Source organism: Phocoena phocoena, chromosome 15 (assembly GCF_963924675.1).
Source record: "Phocoena phocoena chromosome 15, mPhoPho1.1, whole genome shotgun sequence".
NCBI classification, from domain to species: domain Eukaryota; kingdom Metazoa; phylum Chordata; class Mammalia; order Artiodactyla; family Phocoenidae; genus Phocoena; species Phocoena phocoena.
The window spans coordinates 13,160,205-13,186,571 of NC_089233.1; the positions used below are offsets into that span (position 1 = coordinate 13,160,205).

General features: G+C 47.3%; 1 protein-coding gene across 1 annotated transcript in view; it reads left to right on the plus strand.

The window, feature by feature from the left end:
* The first annotated feature begins 2,210 nt into the window (after positions 1–2,210).
* The window catches only part of GALNT17 (polypeptide N-acetylgalactosaminyltransferase 17), a 431,611-nt gene continuing 407,454 nt past the window's right edge, over positions 2,211–26,367 (plus strand). Inside the window, exon 1 of the mRNA XM_065892271.1 lies at positions 2,211–2,448. Coding sequence (XP_065748343.1) covers positions 2,211–2,448 — 238 coding nt within the window. The remainder of the gene's footprint in view (positions 2,449–26,367) is intronic.

The window sequence follows — 26,367 nt, forward strand, 5'->3', positions numbered from 1 at the left end:
AGGGTGCGTGGCCCAGTGCCTGCCCTATAAACTGCTCAATAACTCAGGTTTCTTCCTACTCAACCTCTTTCCTGCCCTCCCCGTGGGGTTAAAAACTGTCCCTTGTGGTTTTCGATGTGCCTTTTTCATCTAACAGTTTTGTATTCACTTTCTTGTAGATTATACAAAGCAAAACCTATTGAACCGGGACACAGAGTTCCGAGGGAATTAAAAGATTGTTATATTTTTTCATTCACTTAGATTCTATGTTGAAAATCGACATCTCAAATAATAAATCAGCAACAAAACAAAACACAAAAACCCAACGGTAACAACAACAACAAAACACTTCAATGAGATCGAAATGGTAAGGTGGAAACCACCAGATTTATTGGGCTTCGCTGCCCGATCTTTTTTAGTTGGCAGCCTTATTTCTTGCTTCAGGCCCAAGGAATTAAATGGATCAACGCGGGGTTTTGAATTCCAGCATTTGGAGCTCCTGGCTTTGGGAAGAAGAAGAGATTTCGGAAATCCAAGAGACAAAATATTGTTCTTACGATAAAATTCGCATAGAGGTGGGAGTGGACACAGAAACTGTAACCTGTACGATGAGAATTCTCACACGGAGGGAACCCACCCAGCCCACTAACGCTCGGCCTGGCTCCCAAAGTAACAGAATCCGAGTCTCCAGGCCAGATTTTCCCTCTAGCCATTCCTGGCCACGCAAAGCGGAGCTGCGAGCACACAGAAAGGGATGTCTTCATCGCCAACCAGGATGGAACAAACCCGCCCGCTCGGGGAGTGCTGAGAACCAAAGGGTCCCTGCAACGCGGCAGCCGTCAGCATGACTTGACTGCCCCCATCCCGCACGGTCCGCACTCTCCAGGCGCCCCCAGCCTTTCCGGGTGCGCGCGCAACAGCCGGCGAGCCGGGGAGCTGTGCGTCCAGCAGCCTGCGGGCGGCGGTGGCCGACTGGCTGGCGGGGAGAGGGGTGGCCAGCAGCGGCGGAGGAGGAGCTGGCGCTGCAGCCGGTCCCCTCGGGCCGCGCCCCGCCCTCTGCCGCCACCTGCGCTTCCCCTCCGGGCTCTCGCGCCCCGGGGCAGTGTGGGCTCTCCTTGCCGCAGCGGCGGTATTACCGCGTCCGCCAATTAGAAGACTCGGCGTTTGGCTCCTTGGGGCGCGGGAAGAGCAGCGCTGCCTGTTCTGGCGAGTGGAGGGTGCGACGGCGCGCGTCCCTCCCCTCCGCGCTCCCCGCGACGTTCGTGGAGGGGGTTACAGAACTGCTGTGACTTTTGAGGTCCGACTACTCCTTCCGGCTAGCCTCCCAACGCGCCAGCTCGGAGAGAGGCCGGCGTGACCGGCAGGCCCAGAGGACTCGCTGCGTGGGCTCGGGACTTGGAACGTGTCCGGGAGCCCGCGGCGCTGTGCGCGCTGTTGAGTTTGGCGGCGGGGTGGGGTGTCCCCTGGCGCGAGGGGCGGAGAGGACGTTGCGCTCTGCCCCTTCGCCCGCCCCCTAGTGCTGCCCCCACTTTGAGAGTAATCGAGACTTGAGTGTGACTGCGGAGCCGCGAGGATGCGGGCCCTGGGCGCGGGTTTTTCCTCAGCTCGGCGCGATGGAGCGGGTCGGTGAGCGGAACAAAGGCGCCCGCCCCGGGGAGCCGGTCCTCGGCTGAAGATCGCGGGGCGCGCGCCACGACGGCCGCCTGCGGACTAGGGTTGTGGCTGTGCGGCCCGAGGCGCGGCGCGCTCCTCCGCGGGCGGGCGGCGAACCCTGAGCCCGGCACCTGCGCGCCGCTCCTGCTGCGGCGCCGGGGCAGCCCCGCCTGCCGGCCCGCGGGCCCCGGGGGTCCGCTTCGCTGGCAGCCCCGCTCCCGGTGACCCAAGGTCCAGCGGCGAACCACTTGGTGGTGCAGAGGAGAGACCCCCCCCGGCCCTTCGCCAAGAAGCCGAGGCGCCTGCTAGGGGCCGCGCGCCGTGGACTGAGCAGGCATCATCTCTGGGAGCACTTCTGCAGACCGAAGCCTTCGGTGTGAGCCATCTAGCTCTCCCCGCGACCGCCCGGACCTCCCAACCGTCTCCGCTGCCCTAGCCTCCGTGCCGTGGGGCCGGGAGCGGCTGGGATCCTCGCCAGCCGTCCGGAGCGCGAGGCTCGCACGGCCCCCGGCTGCCCCGCGCCTCGCCGGAGCCCGAGGGGGCGCGGGTCCGGGGCGAGGGCCGACCGGGCGTGTTTGATGGCTTCACTGAGAAGAGTCAAAGTGCTGTTGGTGTTGAACTTGATCGCGGTGGCCGGCTTCGTGCTCTTCCTGGCCAAGTGTCGGCCCATCTCTGTGCGCAGCGGAGACGCCTTCCACGAGATTCGGCCGCGCGCCGAGGCGGCCAACCTCAGTGCGCACAGCGCCAGCCCCATACAGGATGCGGTCCTGAAGCGCCTCTCGCTGCTCGAGGACATTGTCTACCGGCAACTGAATGGTAAGGACGGGCGCGGTTGCACACGGGGCTCGGCGCGGGCGGGCCGGGCACCGGCTTTCCCCCGGAGGCCCTGCGCGCGGTGCGGGAGGCAAGCACCTCCTGGCTCCCCCGCGCCCTTTTAATCTTCCTGCCCAGTCTCGGCCAGGAGGCCAGGGCTGCCGGAAAGAATTACCCGTTTCTTTTCTGTTCTCCAGCTGTAAGTTTGCTTTTATCGTGGAAACACGTCAGCACAGCTGGCTCCCGGTCTCCGCGTGCAGGAATGATTACCTGGCCGCTCCGGCCCAAGTGCGGAAAGTAGACGCGCGGCCAAATGGGACTGGAGGCGCAGGCGACTTAAGAGAGGAAAGAGCTCTTACAGCTTAGCGTTTGGTGGGGTCGGACAGGGGAGGGACGTTGGCCTGCTTAAATGTCTGCAAAAGTCAAGGCCTCAGGTCTGGAGCTAACGCGCTTCGGTAGTAGGTTGGAGGAATGTTATCTGTCTAGGAGGCGGGCTGCAGGCTAGCAGTGAGGACTCCTCCCTTCCCGCAGCTGCCTTGGTGAGCCTGCTATTAAAGACACGCTCGGATTCTCCCGCGAGAGCTGCCTGAGGGCAATTGTTAAAGTTTGAGGTGGGCTGGGGAAGCAGGTTTTTAGAGAGTGTAGCAAAGAGAGGTGTGCCATCCAATCAGTGATAGTTGTCAGAATCTGTCCCATATAAAACGTTCTCCTCAGTACTTCAGGAGAAGAGGGAGACTTTTAATATACCCTGGTCACATCTGGTCCAGGAACTGATGGGTCATTGGACATTTGCTGCCCCCAAGGTCAGAGTATTACTCACTTGAGTATGGACAGCTCTCCAGGGTCCATGTGACTGGTATCCAAGTCAGATTCAAGGCTGCCACCTCCCTTCTTGAGCTTCTAACTCATGTCCTCATGGTAATTGCAGAGCTACTGATAGTCATAAAGATAATGATAATAATTAGTGGTGGAATTGTTGTGCCAGACACAGTGCCAAGACTGTTACAAATGCATTATCTCACCGAGTGGTCACATGGTGCTTTCCTTTCGCCATATCAGAAATAAGAAAAGGAGGCTTGGAGGGGTTAACTAAGTTGCCTGATGTCCTGCTGCTAGTAAGTGGTAGAGTCTGGAGTCAGAACCCCATGTCTGGTTGACCAAAGAGCCCGTGTTCTTGACAACTTCTATCTACTGTCTCCTCCTAGTTATAAAGAGTATTCATTTTGATTACAAAAAGGTTCTACATGAGTAAGACCTGACTCAACTACTGTCCTACCTGCATTTGGAGCAAGAGACCAGTCCGGTGGCAGGCAGGGAGAAGGGTGTCACCATATTGTCTTCTTTCTGCTTTCCAATGCTCCCTTCTGGGTCCTTCCTGGTGGGATGGGGACAGATTTCCAAGCACCCTCTGAAAGGACCCCTTGGTCTTCTTGATATCATTCAGCAAGTATCCAGGGGATACCTTGAACTTGTATCTGCAGTGGGACGCTGCAATCCCACTGACCCCTTGTAGATAGCGGGGCCCAGCTGTAGGTGTGGCCTGGCTGTAGGTGTCCCCTGTGGGGTTCTTGTGGGAGCTCTTCTCCTGAGTGTTGAAGAACCAAGGCACAGAATGAAACAAAAGCCCACAGTTCATCTCTGGAGGAATTAGATGCTTATGGGATGGGCCTTATTATTTTACACAGATCCGTGCCATAGACCAATCCATAAGACCCGAAAGAGAGAGTGCAAGATAGCTGGTTCCCTTGGTTCCCTCAAGGGGACACAAGTCGTTTCAATTAGGAAATGAAATATGATATACCCCCACCCACCCAGTGCCCCAAATAAGAATAATAAAATTCTGAAGGGTATTTACTAAGTGCCACTAAGACGCAGGGACTCGTTAAGTCTTTCCAGCAACCCTAGGAGATGGGTGCTGATACTTCCCCCTAAGCAGCTTGCTCACAGCCACCCAGCTAGGGGATGACAGAGCTGGGAATTGAACTTGGACAGTCTGGTGCCAGGATTGAGGTTCTCAGCTGCTTCACTGGCGTGCCTCAACCTTTGGCGTGTGTCAGAGTCACGTGGAGGGCCTGTTAAGATGCAGATTTCTAGGCCCAACCGAAGAATCTCAGATTAAGTAGATCTGGGTGGGGACCCGAGACTTTGCATCTCCGACAAGCTTGTGGCCTGGACCATGGCCCAGTGCCCTCTACTGCCTATGCCAGGCGGAGTAAAGAGGAAAATCCATTTGCCTGTTGGTTGGAGTAGGAGTGGGGACTTCTGGGAAGCTGTGAGTTTGCTTCAGATGGGCTGGGGTTCGGCTTCTTTCCTTGTATACTCCCCTGCCTGGTAAGCGATTCCCTGGGGATTTGGGGATGTCCGCCACTTGGGACTGCTTGGGTTGGGTTGGGTTGGGTGTGGTGGGGTGGGAAGATGAGTTTTCTTTACCTGTAGTCTCTGAGGAAGGCTGGGTTGAGAACTTTTCCTGGGCAAGCCGGGAATTCAGGCTGTAACTAAGGTAGCTGTTCTCTTCCTGGCTGACCAGTGTCATTTGTAATGACCCTGCTGATCTCCACCCCACCCCCAGCGCTCCATCCTCTGCCTGTGCTAGTTTTGGGTAAAGCGTGCCCCACCTGTTGATAGATACTGTAGGCCTGCCGGGGTCTCCTGCTGTGGCGGGAGAGTGCCGGGGAGGAGAGTGCCTGGGAGATGGGACCTGGATTCCCGTGTCCACTGGCTCTGCAGCCTGTCTCCACCTCTTGCTACTGAAGGAGGAGAAGGTAACCTTGACCTTGGTGCTCTTTATTCCTCAGGAATTAATGGAGGGCTCGAGAGAGCTGGGCACTGGGCATAAAGGAGGAACAGAGCCGCTTGGGTCCAGCCCCGCGGGTACCAAGTGGGAGCTGGTGTTTTAATGATGGCTCCGATTTCTCAGACCTTTCCAGTGGACCCTTATGAAATTCAAGCAGGAGGGACACAGCACAGCCGTCTCCAGTGTTCTCTCACTCCTGGAACGTTTCCTTGGGTGTCCTGAGAGGGGCCCCTGGGCTGGGGGGGCCAGGGATGACCCAGACTTCCTCAGAACTGGCCTATCCGCTAAGACTCGGTGCCTGCCTTTTGAAAATCAGTTACACGTTTTTATGGTTTTGTTTTTCTTAATATAGGCTGAAAAGGACACTTGAAAGGGAAAGTGGAAAAGCTGGTATGGAGGGGAAAGTACACAGAGATGAGTTTATTTTTGTCCCTCCAGACTCTCTTGCACCTGCCCTTCCATTCTTTCCGTGAGGCCGCGTCTGCTGCCCCCTCACTGTTGCTGCAGGACCCTTTAACCCAGGGCCCTGCCGCCCCTCCTTTCTGTGTTTCCAGCTGTCTGCGTGGAAGGCACCGCTTCCAAAGGGCCCAAGACCTTCCGGTGGTTTTGTGTTTCCTAAGGAACCATGGTCAAGCCTGGAGGCTGACAGTCAGGCCCGCTGCCCGCCCCCCCCCCCCGCCGCCCCATGTTCCCGCCCTGGCCCAGTGCCTCGGCCTCTTCGAGCAAGACTGATCTACTTGCTGAAATAACCTTGCATTTGTCTTGCGATTGTAGCCTCCACGTTTCAGCCCCCGTCTTTGAGAAATGCTAGCTGTCCTGGTTTGCTCTCCCCGCCTCCTTTCTGCATCCATCCATCCTTTAAAGCTTGGCTCAAGGTCACCACCTGGGGGTGGGCAGTGGTGCCAAGCCGCATGGTCTGAGCTCTCCCTGCTCCACGGTGCTTGAAGCTTTCTTGTCTGTGTCCATTTGCACCCATGGCTTTGACTTTTGTGCCTCGATGGCTTTATCTTTTGAGTGCAGAACTGGACTGCAGGCTTGTTAAGATCTCGAACCATATATTGGGTTATTTAATACCACCTTCATCCTTCAGCATGTGTCACAGCACCTTGTACATAATGTGGGCACCAAAGGTGTATTGGTTGATTAATTGGATTGGAGCTAGTTTTAGGAGGTAAATGATAGCCACAGAGGAAATAACCTTGACATTGTAAAGGCTGGATTGGGTTGGGTGGATGTGGTGAGGGGAATGAGTTGGGAAGACTTAGCTGGGGGCACTGAGTGTGAGGTAGCCATCTTGCCTGTACCATCCTGTCTCTGCCATCTTGCCTGTGCCATCCTGTTCCCGCCATCTTGCCTGTACCATTCTGTTCCCGCCATCTTGCCTGTGCCATCCTGTATCTGCCATCTTGCCTGTGCCATCCTGTATCTGCCGTCTTGCCTGTGCCATCCTGTCCCCGCCATCTTGCCTGTGCCATCCTGTCTCCGCCATCTTGCCTGTGCCATCCTGTCTCCGCCATCTTGCCTGTGCCATCCTGTATCTGCCGTCTTGCCTGTGCCATCCTGTCCCCGCCATCTTGCCTGTGCCATCCTGTCTCCGCCATCTTGCCTGTGCCATCCTGTCCCCGCCATCTTGCCTGTGCCATCCTGTCTCCGCCATCTTGCCTGTACCATCCTGTCCCCGCCATCTTGCCTGTGCCATCCTGTATCTGCCGTCTTGCCTGTGCCATCCTGTCGCCGCCATCTTGCCTGTGCCATCCTGTCCCCGCCATCTTGCCTGTGCCATCCTGTCCCCGCCATCTTGCCTGTGCCATCCTGTCCCCGCCATCTTGCCTGTGCCATCCTGTCTCCGCCATCTTGCCTGTACCATCCTGTCCCCGCCATCTTGCCTGTGCCATCCTGTATCTGCCGTCTTGCCTGTGCCATCCTGTCTCCGCCATCTTGCCTGTGCCATCCTGTCCCCGCCATCTTGCCTGTGCCATCCTGTCCCCGCCATCTTGCCTGTACCATTCTGTTCCCGCCATCTTGCCTGTGCCATCCTGTATCTGCCGTCTTGCCTGTGCCATCCTGTCCCCGCCATCTTGCCTGTACCATCCTGTCCCCGCCATCTTGCCTGTGCCATCCTGTATCTGCCGTCTTGCCTGTGCCATCTTGAGGCTGCTCTGGTCCTTCACCAGATCCTGACTAAAGAGCATCAGATCCTTGGGAGGACCCTGGAAGTGAAGCAGTTCCCAGGTTAGGGACCAGCACGTCTCAGTATGTTTCCTTTGAATGTGTGATTTTATAACATGATGGTTTTATGTTCCTTTCTCTCTCTAGAATGAAATTAATTCATATTTTATTGTGGAAATTTTGGAAAATCCAAAACGATTATACAGAAGAAAATAATACCGTGTTAAATTTTTTTTTTTTAAATGGTGGTTTTGTACTGGCACAAGGAAAATGGACACAGGGATAGATTTCTTGTTAGAATTCCCGTGTAACTCTGTACAGGGCTTTTGGCTGTCTGTCACCTTCTGAGGAAGTTACTGGTTTCTCTCATTTTAGAGCTGAGAAAAGTGAGACACAGAGATACTGTGTGACTTAGCCAGGATGACACAGCCAGTGAGGGGCAGAGTCAAGATTCCTGAATAAAACGGTACTTTTTCCAGGTCCAGCATCCCCTTGATCGGGCAGGCAGTGTGAAGGTCCTGTGCCCCATGCAAGCCCCGAGCTCTGGCTGGTGACCCCATCCCTCATCTGCACCCCCGTGCGGTGAATCACAGGGGCACGTGTGGCTGCTCCGTCCAGTAAGCCCCGGGCCCCGCTGTCATAAGAGGAAATGCAGTCGATTGAGGTTAGGTTCCAAATTTAGTTTTCAGAAGGATATTGAATAGAAGTAGGGTTGCTCGAAGAAATTGAATATCTTTGCGGGCATGGAGAGAAGTCAAAATTACCCAGCCCAGTCCTGCCTCCAAGCCACACAGGCAGATGAAGCTGGAGTCGGAGTTGCAGAAAACCAGCACGTTCGCAAACAACCCACATGCAGCCCACCCAGCCTGCCTCACTCATCAGCCAAGCCCACCAGGCGGGGAGGGTGAGTTGGTGCAGAGGGACAGAGGCAGAGATGTGCTCTGTGGGCCTCCCAGTTGGCGCCAGAAGGAGGGGGATCGTGTGTTGAAAGCATATCTTCCTGGATGCCAGAGCTGGCCCTGAGCTGTTTCCTCTTCCCTGGAATATACATATGTTTATGTAGACTATTGAGCCGGAATGTACCAGCGTTTCCAATGGGAAGGAGGTAAAGGGGGAGAGAGCAGAAGGTGTATGTTCGTATTAAAATCCCTCCTTGGAGTGAGCATCAGAAGGAAACCAGGGCAGCACGAGCCTTAGGTGTTGCGTGCAGACCTTCCTTAGGGCCTGGTGGCTAGCAGGGGCTCAGGTGTGTGGAAGCCTGGTCAGCAGAGCCAGAGCCTGGGCACCAGAGGGACGCTCACTTCTTTTACCTCCGATGGACTGATCACATCTGGTGGCTCCTGGAGAGATGGGGAGCCCAGTTCTTGGAAAACCCTCAGATACAGGCGCATCTGTGTTGGCCAGTGTGTGTGACAGGCACCCTGCCAGGGGGGGCACCTGCCGCCTGCCCGGCCCAGAGGTAGCGGGGAGAGGCCACCAGTGTCATTCTCGAGGAAGAACTCCAACACCCTGACCTTTGCTGTTGCCAAATCGGGAGTGTCCTTTGTGGACAGGAAGAAGGCTCTGTAATTAGAGCTATGAGTGACAACGGGGAGGTGGAATGTGGGTGCAGTGAAGCCCAAGTTGAGTGAAGGAACACCTAAGATCAGAAACCTCTGAGCCTTTAAGAATAGAATATTGGGACTTCCCTGGTGGCACAGTGGTTAAGAATCCGCCTGCTAATGCAGGGGACACGGGTTCGAGCCCTGGTCCGGGAAGATCCCACATGCCGTGGAGCAACTAAGCCCGTGCGCCACAACTACTGAACCTGCACTCTAGAGCCCGTGAGCCACAACTACTGAGCCCACGTGCCACAACTACTGAAGCCTGTGCGCCTAGAGCCTGTGCTCCGCAACAAGAGAAGCCACTGCAATGAGAAGCCTGCGCACCGCAATGAAGAGTAGCCCGTGCTCATCACAACTAGAGAAATCCCGTGCGCAGCAATGAAGACCCAATGCAGACAAAAAAAAAAAAAAAGAATATTGGAAGAAAGGGTGTCCTCTTGGGTGGCAGGCAGACTAGGTTTGATTTCTGGTTCTGTCACTTATTAGCTGTGTGACCTTGGGCCAGCCTCCCCACCTCTCAGCTGTGAAATGGGGTCGCTGTGAGTCAGGATGAATTGGGATTCAAAATGTACAGCGTGAGCCACGGGGCCTGAGGCGTGGCGGCTGGGAGAATGCTCACTCTTTGAAGGAAGGGATCTTGCTTGCTTGCCCCCCCCCGCCCCGCCCGGTCGTCTCTCTGATGCCGAGAACTGCCCTGGCCCAGAGTAGGTGCTCAGCAGACATTTCGGGAATGAATGCATGAACAGTTGTGCTACATCGAGGCAGTGTGTGGTCGTTGTTACCTGAGATGTAAATCTCAAGACGGGGCGGGGGAGGTCCTTTTCCCTCAAAGTTGCTTAGACTCTGAATTAACGTGGGATCCTTCTCTCTTCCATGCGTTTGTCTGAGGCTGAATTCTGTTTCCTTCCTCCTCCTCCTTTCTTCCTCTCCGTCTTCTGCTTATAATGATGGTGTCTTTGGCTGATCACTCTTGAGGCTGGGGAGAAGAAATGGTAGCCTCTACATGTCAAATCCCATTACAGAAATGTTGGTCATTTCCATGTGTTTTTGAGCACTTCCTCACTGCTGGGTGTGGGTTAGATGCCAGGATACAGAGAGATGCAGGTGCCACACATACTTAGACATCTGTGGTCCAGTGGGAAGGATGCGCTTGTAGTTTTACCAGGTATATGCTAGATCTCAGAGGAATATTAAATGAGTATGGGGGTGCTGAGACTTGACCTGGCAAACAGGAGGTTCTTGACCAATGTCTGTTGAACAAGAATGACAGAACTCAGAAGTTTTAACACCTGGAACAGAGGACCCAGGCAGTGACACCACCTGGGGACCTGATGTGGAAGCAAATCATAGAAGATGGTCAGGGCCCAGGACTGGGAATCTGCAGGGCTACTGGCAAGGGGGATGGGTAGAGGCAGAGATGTGTGTGAGGGCACAGGAACAAGTGGAACTTGTTGAGAGGACTAAGTGGAGGCTGGACCCAGCCAGGCTTCAGTCTCAGGCTGGTTTGGATGTAGTTCTGTAGACGTGGGGAGCTGTTGGGTGACAGGTCACTGCACTGATGTAAGGGGACTGATGCTGTGTTGGGGGTTAGCGTGTGCGTGAATAGGCGGGAAAGTGGGTTAGAATCCAGTAGTGGGTGGAAGATGCTGGCATCGCTGAGCCAGCCATGCCTCTGGTTCAGGGCTCAACCAGCCCTCCAATCCTCAGTGATGCCAGGTGCCCCTCACCTCAGAACCCCTCCTTGGCCACATCCTCAGCTAAGAGTCAGCATCTTGAGTTGCTCCCTTTGGGAAATCTGAATCAGCCCTCAGCACTCTGACCTGGGTGCTCCCCACCGGACCCCCAACTTCACTGAGGTGTGCTCAGCCCCCCAGCCATGCCCCTTTCTCTCCCTCCCTGTGGCTCCATCCTTCCACATCCAGCCTGGACAGCCCCTCCCATGGCGAGCCTGTCGGGAGTTCTTTTACCAGCTCCTCCAGGGTCCTCACCTCTGTCCACCCCTGTCCTCTCCTCTATCCACCCCGTGACCCCCTAGTTCCGGATCGGCTGATTCCCAAGGAAAGACCCACCGTGGCGGGGGTTGGCGCCCTTACGACGCACATCTGCAGTCCTAGCTTGACCCTGAGCTTGTCTAGCACCTGATGATAGGTCTCCCTTTCTGTCCCCCATTCCTTCCTGAGCCAGAGGAAGTGGGGTGGGCTGGGGGGATTCTGCGGGAGGTGGTGATGGATGGGAGGAGTTCTCTGCTGCAAACCTGTCTCCTCCCGCCCCTCCCCCGCTGCTGCTCTCAGATGACACAGAAGCCTGTCCACTCCAGCTGCCGTGGCAGCAGCCCACTGCCTGCAGGCTTTATCCCAACTGTGGCTGTTGCAGCCACAGTCCCCATAGTCTGCCTTCTGAGACCACCACCAGGCATCTGGGTCCTCTTGCACTTCATGGATCCAGCTGGAGTGCCATGTTGCAGGGTAGGACCTGATTCCTCTCCCGAGGGGACCAGATGATGGAACTCAGAAGATCAGGGGAGCCAACTCCCCACAGGGTGACCTTTGACAACGGGGACAAGATCTCCCTCAGCAGGGCAAGCATTTCCGAATGCAGGGTAGCACTTAAAAAAAAGATGCAGGACTCACTTGGTTGAAAGACCTTCCTCTGCCTTCCTTATTTACCCCTCGCAGGTCTTTAGACTGCTTCACATGTGGATGACAATTGGTTTAGCCACTGATAGAGAAGTTTTCCCTTTTAATAATGTCCCTGTCACGGCTAACTGCAGAGCCTCAGCCTTGCCATGCATGAGTAATAAACCGCGGCCGTAATTACAGGCGGCCACAGCCACACGCCAACAAACAAGTGTGCTGACAGTTAATAGGGAGCAAGGTTCCAGAAGAGCCTCCTACCATCCCCGCCTCCAACACAATGGCTAATCGTGTGATTAGTGTTTACTGTGGGGTGTCTTGTGGTTACACGTGGCTTGTTAGGCGCTGTACCTCCCTGGTAGAAAGAGTGTGAGGAACAGTCAGGAGACCGGGTTCTAGTTCTCTGTATTTCTAGGGACCAAAGTGTATAAATAAAAGCGACGTGACTTTAGGGTCTTTTAACTCTCAGATTTTGAATAATACCCCCTTCCACCCACCCCATCCTATTAAAATCTCATGCGTTCTCCAAGACCAGTTCAGAAACTGTTTATTCCCCGAAACCTTCCCTGCCACTTTCTTGGAATTAATTGTTCCTTCTTCTGGGCTCTGATTGTACTCTGTATGGGTCTGCTTTTATTTTGTTGAATTTTATTTTATTTATCTATTTTTTATACAGTAGGTTCTTATTAATTATCTATTTTATACATATTAGTGTATATGTGTTAATCCCAATCACCCAATTCACCCCCCCCCCCACACTTTTCCCCCTTGGTGTCCATACATTTGTTCTCTACATCTGTGTCTCAATTTCTGCCCTGCAAACCGGTTCATCTGTACTATTTCTCTAGGTTCCACATATATGTGTTAATATACAGTATTTGTTTTTCTCTTTCTGACTTACTTCACTCTGTATGACAGTCTCTAGATCCATCCACGTCTCTACAAATGACCCAATTTCATTCCTTTTAATGGCTGAGTAATATTCCATTGTATATATGTACCACATCTTCTTTATCCATTCGTCTGTTGATGGACATTTAGGTTGCTTCCATGACCTGGCTATTGTAAATAGTGCTGCAGTGAACATTAGGGCGCGTGTGTCTTTTGAATTATGGTTTTCTCTGGGTATATGCCCAGTAGTGGGATTGCTGGGTCATATGGTAATACTATTTTTAGTTTTTTAAGGATCCTCCCTACTGTTCTCCATAGTGGCTGCATCAATTTACATTCCCACCAACAGTGCAAGAGGGTTCCCTTTTCTCCACACCCTCTCCAGCATTTGTTGTTTGTAGATTTTCTGATGATGCCCCTTCTAACTGGTGTGAGGTGATACCTCATTGTAGGTTTGATTTGCATTTCTCTAATAATTAGTGATGTTGAGCAGCTTTTCATGTGCCTCTTGGCCATGTGTGTACCTTCTTTGGAGAAATGTCTATTTAGGTCTTCTGCCCAGTTTTTGATTGGGTTGTTTGTTTTTTTAATATTGAGCTGCATGAGCTGTTTATGCATTTTGGAGATTAATCCTTTGTCCATTGATTTGTTTGCAAATATTTTCTCCCATTCGGAGGGTTGTCTTCTCATCTTGTTTGTAGTTTCCTTTGCTTTGCAAAAGCTTTTAAGTTTCATTAGGTCCCATTTGTTTATTTTTGTTTTGACTTCCATTACTCTAGGAGTTGGATCAAAAAAGATCTTGCTGTGATTTATGTCAAAGAGTGTTCTTCCTATGTTTTCCTCTAAGAGTTTTATAGTGTCTAGTCTTACATTTAGGTCTCTAATCCATTTTGAATTTCTTTTTGTGTATGGTGTTAGGGAGTGTTCTAGTTTCATTCTTTTACACGTAGCTGTCCAGTTTTCCCAGCACCACTTATTGAAGAGACTGTCTTTTCTCCATTGTATATCCTTGCCTCCTTTGTCATAGATTAGTTGACCATATGTGCATGGGTTTATCTCTGGGCTTTCTATCCTTTTCCATTGATCTATATTTCTCTTTTTGTGCCAGTACCATATTGTCTTGATTACTGTAGCTTTGTAGTATAGTCTGAAGTCAGGGAGTCTGATTCCTCCAGCTCTGTTTTTTTCCTCAAAATTGCTTTGGCTATTCGGGGTCTTTTGTGTCTCCATACAAATTTTAAGATTTTTTGTTCTAGTTCTATAAAAAATGCCATTGGTAATTTGATAGGGATTGCATTGAATCTGTAGATTGCTTTGGGTAGTATAGTCATTTTCACAGTATTCATTCTTCCAATCCAAGAACATGTTATGTCTCTCAAACTGTTTGTGTCATCTTTGATTTCTTTCATCAGTGTCTTATAGTTTTCTGAGTACAGGTCTTTTACCTCCTTAGTTAGGTTTATTCCTAGGTATTTTATTCTTTTTGTTGCACTGGTGCATGGGATTGTTTCCTTAATTTCTCTTTCGATCTTTCATTGTTAGTGTATAGGAATGCAAGAGATTTCTGTGCATTAATTTTGTAGCCTGCAACTTTACCAAATCCATTGATTAGCTCTAGTAGTTTTCTGGTGGCATCCTTAGGATTATCTATATATAGTATCATGTCATCTGCAAACAGTGACAGTTTTACTTCTTCTTTTCCAATTTGTACTCCTTTTATTTCTTTTTCTTCTCTGATTGCTGTGGCTAGGACTTCCAAAACTATGTTGAATAAAGTGGTGAGAGTGGACATCCTTGTCTTGTTCCTGATCTTAGAGGAAATGCTTTCAGTTTTTCACCATTGAGAATGATGTTTGCTGTGGGTTTGTCATATATGGCCTTTATTATGTTGAGGTAGATTCCCTCTATGCCCACTTTCTAGAGAGTATTTATCATAAATGGATGTTGAATTTTGTCAAAAGCTTTTTCTGCATCTACTGAGATAATCATATGGTTTTTCTCCTTCAATTTGTTAATATGGTGTATCACATTGATTGATTTGCATATTTTGAAGAATCCTTGCATCCTTGGGATAAATCCCACTTGGTCATGGTGTATGATCCTTTTAATGTGTTGTTGGATTCTGTCTGCTAGGATTTTGTTGAGGACTTTTGCATTTATATTCATCAGTGATATTGGTCTGTAATTTTCTTTTTTTGTAGTATCTTTGTCTGGTTTTGGTATCAGGGTTATGGTGGCCTCATTGAATGAGTTTGGGAGTGTTCCTTCCTCTACAGTTTTCTGTTAGAGTTTGAGAAGGATGGGTGTTAGCTGTTCTCTAAATGTTTGATACAGTTCATCTCTGAAGCCATCTGGTCCTGGACTTTTGTTTGATGGAAGATTTTTAATCAGTTTCAGTTTCATTACTTGTGATTGGTTGGTTCATATTTTCTATTTCTTCCTGGTTCAGTCTTGGAAGGTTCTACCTTTCTAAGAATTTGTCCATTTCTTCCAAGTTGTCCATTTTTATTGGAATATAGTTGCTTGTAGTAGTCTCTTAGGATGCTTTGTATATCTGCGGTGTCTGTTGTAACTTCTCCTTTTTCATTTCTAATTTTATTGATTTGAGTCCTCTCCCTCTTTTTCTTGATGAGTCTGGCTAAAGGTTTATCAATTTTGTTTATCTTCTCAAAGAACCAGCTTTTAGTTTTATTAATCTTTACTATAGTTTTCTTTGTTTCTATTTCATTTATTTCTGCTCTGATCTTTATGATTTCTTTGCTTCTGCTGACTTTGGGTTTTGTTTGTTCTTCTTTCTCTAGTTCCTTTAGGTGTAAGGTTAGGTTGTTTATTTGAGATGTTTCTTTTTTCTTGAGGTACGATTGTATTGCTGTAAACTTCCCTCTTAGAACTGCTTTTGCTGCATCCCATAGGTTTTGGATCATCATGTGTTCATTGTCATTTGTCTCTAGGTATTTTTTGATTTCTTCAGTGATCTCTTGGTTATTTAGTAACATATTGTTTAGCTTCCATGTGTCTGTGTTTTTTACATTTTTTCCCCTGTAATTTATTTCTAATCTCAGAGCATTGTGGTCAGAAAAGATGCTTGATATGATTTCTATTTTCTTAAATTTACTAAGGCTTGATTTGTGACCCAAGATGTGATCTATCCTGGAGAATGTTCTGTGTGCACTGGAGAAGAAAGTGTAATCTGCTGTTTTTGGATGGAATGTCCTATAAATATCAATTAAATCTATCTGGTCTATTGTGTCATTTAAAGCTTGTGTTTCCTTATTAATTTTCTGTCTGGATGATCTGTCCATTGGTGTAAGTGAGGTGTTAAAGTCCCCCACTATTATTGTGTTACTGTCAATTTCCTCTTTTATAGCTGTTAGCATTTGCCGTATGTATTGAGGTGCTCCTATGTTGGGTGCATAAATATTTATAATTGTTACATCTTCTTTTTGGATTGATCCCTTGATCATTATGTAGTGTCCTTCCTTGACTCTTGTAACATTCTTTATTTTAAAGTCTATTTTGTCTGATATGAGTATTGCTACTCCAGCTTTCTTTTGATTTCCATCTGCATGGAATATCTTTTTCCATCCCCTCACTTTCAGTCTGTATGTGTCCCTAGGTCTGAAGTGGGTCTCTTGTAGACAGCATATATATGGGTCTTGTTTTTGTATTCATTCAGTGAGCCTGTGTCTTTTGGTTGGAGCATTTAATCCATTCACATTTAAGGTAATTATTGATATGTTTGTTCCTATTACCATTTTCTTAATTGTTTTGGGTTTGTTCTTGTAGGTCCTTTTCTTCTCTTGTGTTTCCCTTCCCACTGAGAGAAGTTCCTTTAGCATTTGCTCTAGAGCTGGTTTGCTGTTGCTGAATTCTCTTAGCTTTGTCTTGTCTGTAAAGCTTTTGATTTCTCTGTCGAATCTGAATGACATCTTTGCCGGGTAGAATAATCTTGGTTGTAGCCTCTTCCCTTTTGTCACTTTAAATATGTCATGCCACTCTCTTCTGGCTTGTAGAGTTTCTGTGGAGAAATCAGCTGTTAACCTTATAAGAGTTCCCTTGTATGTTATTTGTCATTTTTCCCTTGTTGCTTTTAATAATTTTTCTTCTTTTTTAAACACCTTTATTGGAGTGTAATTGCTTTACAATGGTGTGTTAGTTTCTGCCTTATAACAAAGTGACTCAGCTATACATATACATATATCCCCATATCTCCAATAATTTTTCTTTGTCTTTAATTTTTGTCAGTTTGATTACTATATGTCTCAGTGTGTTTCTCCTTGGCTTTATCCTGCCTGGGACTCTCTGCACTTCTTGGACTTGGGTGGCTATTTCCTTTCCCATGTTAGGGAAGTTTTCGACTATAATCTCTTCAGATATTTTCTCAGGTCCTTTCTCTCTCTCTTCTCCTTCGGGGACCCCTATAATGTGAATGTTGGTGCATTTAATGTTGTTCCAGAGGTCTCTTAGGCTGTCTTCATTTCTTCTCATTCTTTTTTCTTTATTCTGTTCTGTGGCAGTGAATTCAACCGTTCTGTCTTCTAGGTCACTTATTCATTCTTCTGCCTCAGTTATTCTCCTGTTGATTCCTTCTAGTGTTTTTTCATTTCAGTTACTGTATTATTCATCTCTGTTTGTTCTTTAATTCTTCTAAGTGTTTGTTCTTTAATTCTTCTAGGTCTTTGTTAAACATTTCTTGCATCTTCTCAATCTTTGCCTCCATTCGTTTTCTGAGGTCCTGGATCATCTTCAGTATCATTATTCTGAATTCTTTTTCTGGAAGGTTGCCTGTCTTCACTTCATTTAGTTGTTTTTCTGGGGTTCTATCTTGTTCCTTCATCTGGTACATAGTCCTTTGCCTTTTCATTTTGTCTGTCTTTCTGTAAATTTGGTTTTCATTCCTCAGACTGCAGGATTACAGTTCTTCTTGCTTCTGCTCTCTGCCCTCTGGGTCTGCTTTTAGCCGTTTTTTTTTTTTGTTTTTTTGTGGTACGTGGGCCTCTTACTGTTGTGGCCTCTCCCGCTGTGGAGCACAGGCTGTGGAGCACAGGCTCCGGATGCACAGGTTCAGCGGCCATGGCTCACGGGCCTAGCTGCTCCGTGGCATGTGGGATCTTCCCGGACCGGGGCACGAATCTGTGTCCCCTGCACCAGCAGGCAGACTCTCAACCACTGCGCCACCAGGGAAGCCCTTAGCTGTTTTTAAAAATTATTTATTGATTTATTTATTTTTGGCTGCATTGGGTCTTCGTTGCTGCATGTGGGCTTTCTTTAGTGTGGCGAGCGGGGGCTACTCTTTGTTGTGGTGTGCAGGCTTCTCATTGTGGTGGCTTCTCTTGTTTCAGAGCATGGGCTCTAGGCACATGGGCTTCAGTAGTTGTGGTGTGTGGGCTCAGTACTTGTAGCTCGTGGGCTCTAGAGCACAGGCTCAGTAGTTGTGGCACATGGGCCCTGTTCCTCTGCAGCATGTGGGATCTTCCTGGACCAGGCCTCGAACCCCTGTCCCCTGCATTAGTAGGTGAATTGTTAACCACCGTGCCACTAGGGTAGTCCCTTTTAGCTGTTGTTTATCTGTGCCTTGCATTAGAATGAATCATTTACATGGTAACAGTTTGCAAGAGAATAGGTTTTATTCATTTAAAAATTATTGTTATTTATTTATTTTTTATTAACAGTTGATATACAATATTATATAAGTTAACAGGTGTATAACATAAGAATTCATAATTTTTAAAGGTTATACTCCAGTTATAGTTACTATAAAACGTTGGCTATATGCCGTGTGTTGTACAATATATCCCTGTAGTTTATTTATTTTACATGTAATAGTTTGTACTTCTTAATCTCCTAACCCTATCTTGCCCCTCTTCCGTTCTGTCTCCCCACTGGTAACCACTCAGTTTTCTATATCTGTGACTGTCTTTTTTTCTTTGTTATATTTGCTTGTTTGTTTTATTTTTTAGATTCTGCATATAAATGATATCATACAGTATTTGTCTTTCTCTGTCTGACTTATTTCACTAAGCCTTATATCCTCCAAGTCCATCCATGTTGCTGCAAAGGACAAAATTTGATTCTTTTTTATGGCTGAGTAGTATTCCTGTGTATATTTTTAAATCCTTCTCCATGTCATTTAGGAGTTAATTCATCAGAAAGTAACTTGTTCTCACTTAGCAAGTCCAGAGGTAGTGGTCACCAGTATTGGTTTAGAACCATGAAGTCATCACGATGACATTATAATGTCATAGTTCATTATATTTCCTTCTTTTTTTCTTCATGGTTTCAAGATGGCTGCAGTAGTTACAGTCATTGCATTGTTGTACAAGGTAGGGAGTACTGTACCACTGGCCACATCTCCTATTGTTTAATCAGGAAAGAAAATCTTTTCCAGAGGTCTTCCTGGTAGGCTTATGTCCAGAAAATGGCCACACGACTAACCTTGCTTTAAGAGAACAGTGGCTTTTCAGAGAAAGTAAGTATGGTGGAGGCCAAAGAGAAGGAGAGAAGGAATGGTGTTTGCATTGAGAATCTGTGGTGTCTGCTGCCATCCTCTCTACATCCCCAATACCTTCTCAGCAAATATTAAAATGAAGCAAGACTCTTTGTTCTCTGGAAATGCAGTGAACTGGAATACTAAGTCCGTGGGCATCTGATTAACTTGGATTTGACCTTAAGCCATCTCACAGGTTGACACTACCATGTATAACCATATTTCGGCAATGCCAAGATGCACATTTTTACATCTCTGAAATTGAGATTCATTTTATGATCAGTGATGTGTCATAGTTTAATTGGCAGCACTTCCCTCGTTTCTCGGTGCATAAAAATGGTGCCACTTACAATTGAAGGCATCTTAGATTTGATGAAACACAATATATGGACTTTGTAAATACGCAGGCATACTGTAGTGTGTCATATGCAGTATTTTTATTGGCATCTGATACATATCCAGTGTTTTGTGTTGCTTAATTCTACATCAAACCTGTGTACACTATTATACCCATTTTACGGTTGAGGAAGCTGAAACTCAGAGAAATCAGTTGTCCAGAGACACCCACCAGCTGCCTTTCTGTGTCTTCCTTTGTGAAGTCGGCATTTGCTGACTTCTGGGCATGGGACTCAGTCCCAATTAGTGTTGGTGGCTGGTCCAGGGATTGCAGAGGGGTGGGCGTGGGAGTGCAGTGACAGGAGGGCAGCAGGGAACCTTGCTTCCCTTAGGTTTAGCAGCTACTGATGTGTAAAGTTGTAAAGCTGTTAATTCTAGAGCTCTAAATTGTGCTGTGTGAGCTTTAGATCCCGCCCATAATTAGAACAAAATGTGAGAAAAGTGAAATTGATATTAAGTTAATTAAAAGGTTTTGCTTGTATTTGCAAGGAAATTAGCACAACAAGAGTGCTAACAAGTGTGCATTGTTAATTTCTTCTTCATTTGGGCAACTCTCAGCAGGCCTCAGGCAGGCTTTGTTCTTGGCTTCTGCCCTGTGTCCTCCCCACCATTGAATCTTCATCTTATGGGTATCATGGTGGCTTTAATTGGGCAAGATGCAGTGTCATCTTCTGATGGTCATATTTTAATGGATACCAAGCCTTGAGTAGGAGCCACACCATGCAGCGAAGGGCCCAGGCCCTAGAGTTGTATGTGGGTGGGGCGGGGGGGGTTCAGAAGGTACGCCCTTTGGCCCAATGCACCCTTCTTCTCTTTCCTGTTCGCCGTCTCGATCTAGGCCACAGACCTGGGTTGACGTGTGCAGTGTAACTTTAATCTGGAGTTCCTAGAAGGGTGGGGCAATCTTTCTTATGGAATCATTTATACCAGATCAGGGTCTGGGTTAGAGAAGCTGATATCAGGCAGCCTCGAACTACCTGTGTCTCTAGTTGGGGTGGCAGAGTCAATGCCGTGTTCACCAGGAGATTGTCTCTTCCTCTTGGGCACAGAGCGAATCTTCAGGCTCCCCGCAGTTAGGTGGGGGGCATGTGATTGAGTTCTGTGTATTGGAAGATGGGAGGAAGTGATGTCTGCCACTGTCAGACCTGGCCCACAAAATATCCTGTGGGGTCATACATGCCTTCCCTCCTTCCCTTCCTGTGGTAGCCTTGGAGTCTGCCTGTTGGTGGCATACAAGATGGAAGGATCCTCAATCCCTGAATGACTGTGTGGAACAGAGTATCATCCCATCCTCCCCAGCTCTCTCTTGATATCTCTGTGCATCGGACGTTTGTGTTAAGCCATTGAGATCTTGGAGCGTATCTGTTACGACAGCTAGTGTTAATCATCCTGACTAATTCAATTAGGCAGGTTTTGGAACACTAGTCTCCCTGAGTCACAGGACAATCTCTCTTCATCCTTGATTAATGTGTCAGCACATACTGAATGATAAGTTGGGTGGTGTAAGGCAGTTGAATTAAAAACCACCTGGCTCCAGACCTGCTTCTCTGTCTCTGCTGTTGGCTTTAAGAAAGCAGTCTTATTTCTCAGTGTCCCAGTGTTCTATTTACAGAATGATGGAATGATTATAATCATCCCCTACTTATGCTCCATGTTGGAGCTAAGGGGTAAGTATTGAAATATGGCTAAGTTGTTTGCAATTACAAACAACTAAATAATGCACGCATTGTCTTTATTACGCCTTTGCCTGTTAGGAACTGGCATTTTTCAAGATGAGACAAACTGAAGCGGTTAGTTTAAGATTTAGCAATTACAAAAATCATGATCTTTGCTGCCACTGCATTTTAAATCATGCAAACATTTATGTTTGTGCCAAAGTTCCACAGTTTCCTTTAGAGCAATTACTGAAATGCATTCACAAAATAAAAATGGAGTTCAGGGAAGAATATTTAAGAGCTCTTTAATGATGTTAAAAACTTTGCTAATTTGCCAAGTTGTTCTAAAATTCACTTCAATTTTTTTTTTCCTTCCTACCTACCCATCTTCCTGCAATTGAACTGATTCCAGGAGATGTGAAGAAAGGGTCTGAAACTAATATTAAAATACACGAATCTCATGAAATATCATTTCAAGAGCCTTTTCCTTTTCCTTCCTTAGCTGAAGGTGAACACTCAGGAAGGTCTAAGGACCCTCGAGCTGTGTTTACTTGCACAAAGCAGTTTGGGGAGAAAACAAAAGCTAAACAGTAGTTACTAAGGGGTGGTTTGGATTCAGTTCTTTCCTTATATTACTCTTTGGTAGCTTATATGCATAGGCCCTTGGGGAGGAGTAGACTGCCTTAATTTCTTCATCTTCATCCTCCTTACTCAGATCTCAGCTTGGCTCAACTGCAGCCAGCGAAGGGCTTGTGGTTCCCCCAGCATCACTGCTCCATGGGTATTCCAACTTCCCATGGGTCCTGGAGATCCAGTTCCATCCATCCTCTTCTCCACCAGAAAGGATCTAGTGTAATGGTGCACATTTTCATGAGAGTGTAAATTCATGGTTACCTCTTACGGGTGAATCTCTTGAAAGCCTAATCTTCAGTAGAGAAAGTTCAATAGCACTGAGTTCCAGGCAAGAGGTAAAGATGCAACCTTGACCCCGACAGCTGACCCCAGCAGCTACTCCCCTAACCAGATGACCTCTGGGAGGGTGGGAGGGGCATACAATGAACCGAGTACGGGCTTTCCAGTTGGATAGATGAAATCTCAAACTTCCTTATGGCTACTTAACAAAGCCAAGGCAAAGGTTGGATTTTGGGTGACTCACATAACATTGCTGAGCCCCAGTTTGCCCATCTAGAAAACAGCAGCTGCTTCTATAAGTATGATAAAGCCTGTGCAAGCTGGTACTTGTCAAATACCTTGAGGAGTGACTGTATTTAGGAGAATGTTGATGAACAGTTTTATTATACTGTGGCAGTGGTAACAGAACTGTTACTCTCCTTGGAATAGACATTCAGCCCCTCAGAGAGTCAGCTTTCTCCCTGATGAACTCTAGATAAGATCTAAAGTCTGTTCAAGTTGTGTAATTTTATGGATCAGAGAGGTAGTCAGTGAATCAAAGAGTGTCTTTTCATGTAAACAACGGCTGCTCAGGATTGGTTAGATTTGCTTTTTTTAAAAAAATTTATGTATTATTTTAGAATCTTTATTTATTTATTTTTGGCTGCGTTGGGTCTTCGTTGCTGTGCGCGGGCTTTCTCTAGTTGTGGCGAGCTGGGGCTACTCTTTCTTGCGGTTTGCGGGCTTCTCATTGCGGTGGCTTCTCTTGTTGTGGAGCACAGGCTCTAGGAGCATGAGCTTCAGTAGTTTCAGCGTGCGGGCTCAGTCGTTGTGGCTCGTGGGCTCTAGAGCGCAGGCTCAGTAGTTGCGGTGCACGGGCTTAGTTACTCCGTGACGTGTGGGATCTTCCCAGACCAGGGCTCAAACCTGTGCCCCTTGCATTGGCAGGCGGATTCCTAACCACTGCGCCACCGGGGAAGCCCCAGGTTTTCATCTTTTGGCAGCAATACAAAGTTCAGTCTAAAGGAATGAGAAATGATTTTGCTAGGTGTGGTGGTTTTAAAACGTATCTGCAAATTCTTTGACCCTATTCCCAGCAAAAGGTGGAGTTGAAATCCCCTCCCGTTGATTATTATGGGCTCGCTTGAGTGACTTGCTTCTAGTGAATGGAATTGAATGGAGATGATGTTGCATGACTTCTGAGGCTGGATCGTAAAGGGCGATAGAGTTTCGACCTGGTGTTCTCTCTGAGGATGTGCATCTTTGAAGCCTTGAGGTACCATGTCAGAAACCGGGCTGCCCTGAAGCCACCATGCTGGAGAGAGCACGTGGAGAGAGATAGAGATTGAGAGATGGAGGGGGAGGTCTAAGAAGTCTCAGCTGTTGCAGCTCCCAGCTGTTTCTGTCTTCCCAGTGCACGGGCCAGACATGTGAGTGAACAAGCTTCAGTCTCCCCAGCTGATGCCTAGTGGAGCAGGCGCGAGCTGTCCCCACCCTAAGCCCTGCCCGGATTGCAGATTTATGAGCAAAATAAGTATAGTGGTTTTAAGCCACTAACTTTTGGGGTGGTTTGCTATATAGCAATAATGACTGGAACACTGGGCTGGTCTCCTTGTGTTCAATAAAGTGTTTTGTCCCTCCTCACCGTAAGAAATAGGGGACTCGATGTTGATGACAAGTGTTAACAGTAATACACATAACAATAGCTAACTTTTCTTGTGCACTTACTAAAAGTACCCAGCACTGTGCTGAAGACCTAAATGGATATAAAAGTAGAAATTGTTTTCTAAGTCTTAAGTTTCTCTACCACTGATAGACTATGGATGGCAGCCTAACTGTTGCAGAGGGGGTTAGGTTGGCCAAGAAGCTGAGGCATCTTTTAGCCAAGTTTCTGCCTTGGCCTTGACCACGGTGTTTAGGTGGGAGAAGGAAGGGGGCTGGACCTGCGGTGGCTCCCTCCCACGTAGGCATCATGTAGTTAACAGAGAACATCACGTCTGGTCTCATGGACCCTTGCACCGGAGTTTGCAATTGCAGAGTTTCCAGTTGCACTGTTTCAGGTCTTTTAGCAGAGACAAGAACACATTTGACAGAGCCTGTTTCCACAGGAGACAAAATATTTTCTACTTTTTGTGGAACCTGGAGAGTTTGGTGCTTCTACAAAGGATATATATATATGCTGCAAACCTACAGAGTACCTTATTCTGCAGAACTTTGAATAATAGTGCAAACTTCTTTCGTTCTAATTAAGTAGAGTGGGGCATAGGGGGCTTGTCTGAATTATAACAGGAAACAAATCAACATCCCACTATTTCCAGAGTGAGGACATTTTTAATTTCAGTCTTAACTTGAACACACAATACCTATGGCGTCAACATTTACTAAAGACTAGGGATGCCATAGGCCAGTGGTTCCCAGGCCTGTCTGAGCTTCTTATTGATTTGGGGAACTTTGGGAAAAAAGTACTAATTCTCAGAACCCTCCACCTGGACGTTCACATTTTTCAGGGTGGGACTTGGAAAGCCTTACTTTTCAAAAGCTCAGTGGGTGATTCTGAAGAGCAGCTGGGAGCCACGGAGATGGTTGACTCCTCTGCTTTGATGTGCTTTCCAGTCCTTTCCTGGTGGCAGAAGCTTTAAAACCTTCATACCTGTGAACTACTTCTTGGAGGGTAGCGATCACTGCTCATTTCAGTGTCTGCATCTGTAAAAAATATCCATTTGATAGGGCTGTTGGGAGGATTAGATGAGTTTATGCACATGGGGTGTCTGATACATTTGTGGCTTCTAGTAGATGGTGATCATGACGATGATTTACTTTCTAACGCTTGAGTAACTTAACCAGCATTTGCCTGTTAATTTCAAGGTTTCAAAATGTACCTTCAAAACTGATCTTTTTTTCTTCTTATTATAAGAACATTTAACACGAGACCTACCCTCTTGATAACAGGCATTGCTGTGGCCCATGTTTTTGTGGCTCAGGCAGTGGGCACCCCTTTTGGGGCTTATGGTGCCTTCTCTTCTGCCTGCACCAAGCCTTCATCTCATGCCATCTGGAGTGTCTTTTGTTTGACAAGCTGGATCTGGGTGAATATATTTCATTCTGTTTGCTCAGAGGACAGTTTTTACCTTTTCATGTAAAACCTGCTTTTCCTCTAGTGTTTCCTAAATCCGTATATTGTCCTATTGATCTTCTGGCTTTGCAAGCTGGTACCTTCCGTCTTTCTTCTCACACCCAACAGCTCTCCATAGCCAACTCCTGATAACTCCCATCTCCTCCATCCTGTTTCTGCGACCTCTTCTTTGGGCAGCCCACGTGTCCTACGACTTGGGAATCGACTCTATAATTGTTTCCTCTTCCAAGCTCTGCTCTTTCGAGTCTGTGCTACACTGTGCCACCACTGTTCTCTTCCCCAAATACAGTCTGGATCCAGCCACTCCTTCCCTGTGCATGCGTGTCCTCAGCCTGGGATTTGTCCTTCTTCATCCCTCGGAGTGCTTCTCAGCCTTTAGTGTAAATGTGTCTTTCTTGAAGAAAGTGACCTGTCATCTCAGAGTTCCTGAAAGTTATGGGAGGTTGGTTGGACATGATAACCTAGACTTTTAGAAGGCAGATTCCACAGAGTGCAGAAACCTTCCATATATATATTTTTTATATAAAATAAAAATGGACTTTGCTACAGTTGTAAGTAGTACTGTTTTTATCAGAGATACGTAAGATGCAATTAAACCTTTAAAACAATTTCCAAACCTCAGATCTATTTAAATAATTTTATTTTAACTTTTGACATTTACTAATTAACATGTATTTTTGCATTTTGGTTAAAATGGGTAATTCTGAATATTTTGCAAGAAAAATAACTTTTTTGAAAACATCTAAAAGAATTAAATTTCAGCTTCTTACGTTAACACTAATTTACATATTGATTGAACTATATTCAAATTTCATATATTTTAATATAATTACATTTTTTATTTTATTTTATTTTTTTTTTAAATTTTTTTTTAAATGCCTTTTATTTTTATTTAAGATCCATCCACTTTATTTTTTAACATCTTTATTGGGGTATAATTGCTTTAGAGTATTTTTTTGTTTTTTTTGCGGTACGCGGGCCTCTCACTGTTGTGGCCTCTCCCGTCGCAGAGCACAGGCTCCGGACACGCAGGCCCAGCAGCCATGGTTCACGGGCCCAGCCGCTCCATGGCATGTGGGATCTTCCCGGACCGGGGCACGAACCCATGTCCCCTGCATCGGCGGGCGGACTCTCAACCACTGCGCCACCAGGGAAGCCCATACATTTATTTTTAATCTGTTCGATTAGTGCTATCAATGGAACACAGATGATGTGAAAGTCTTTCTTTTATTATTGGTAAGGAGGGAGCTCTGTCATTTTGCTAGCTGT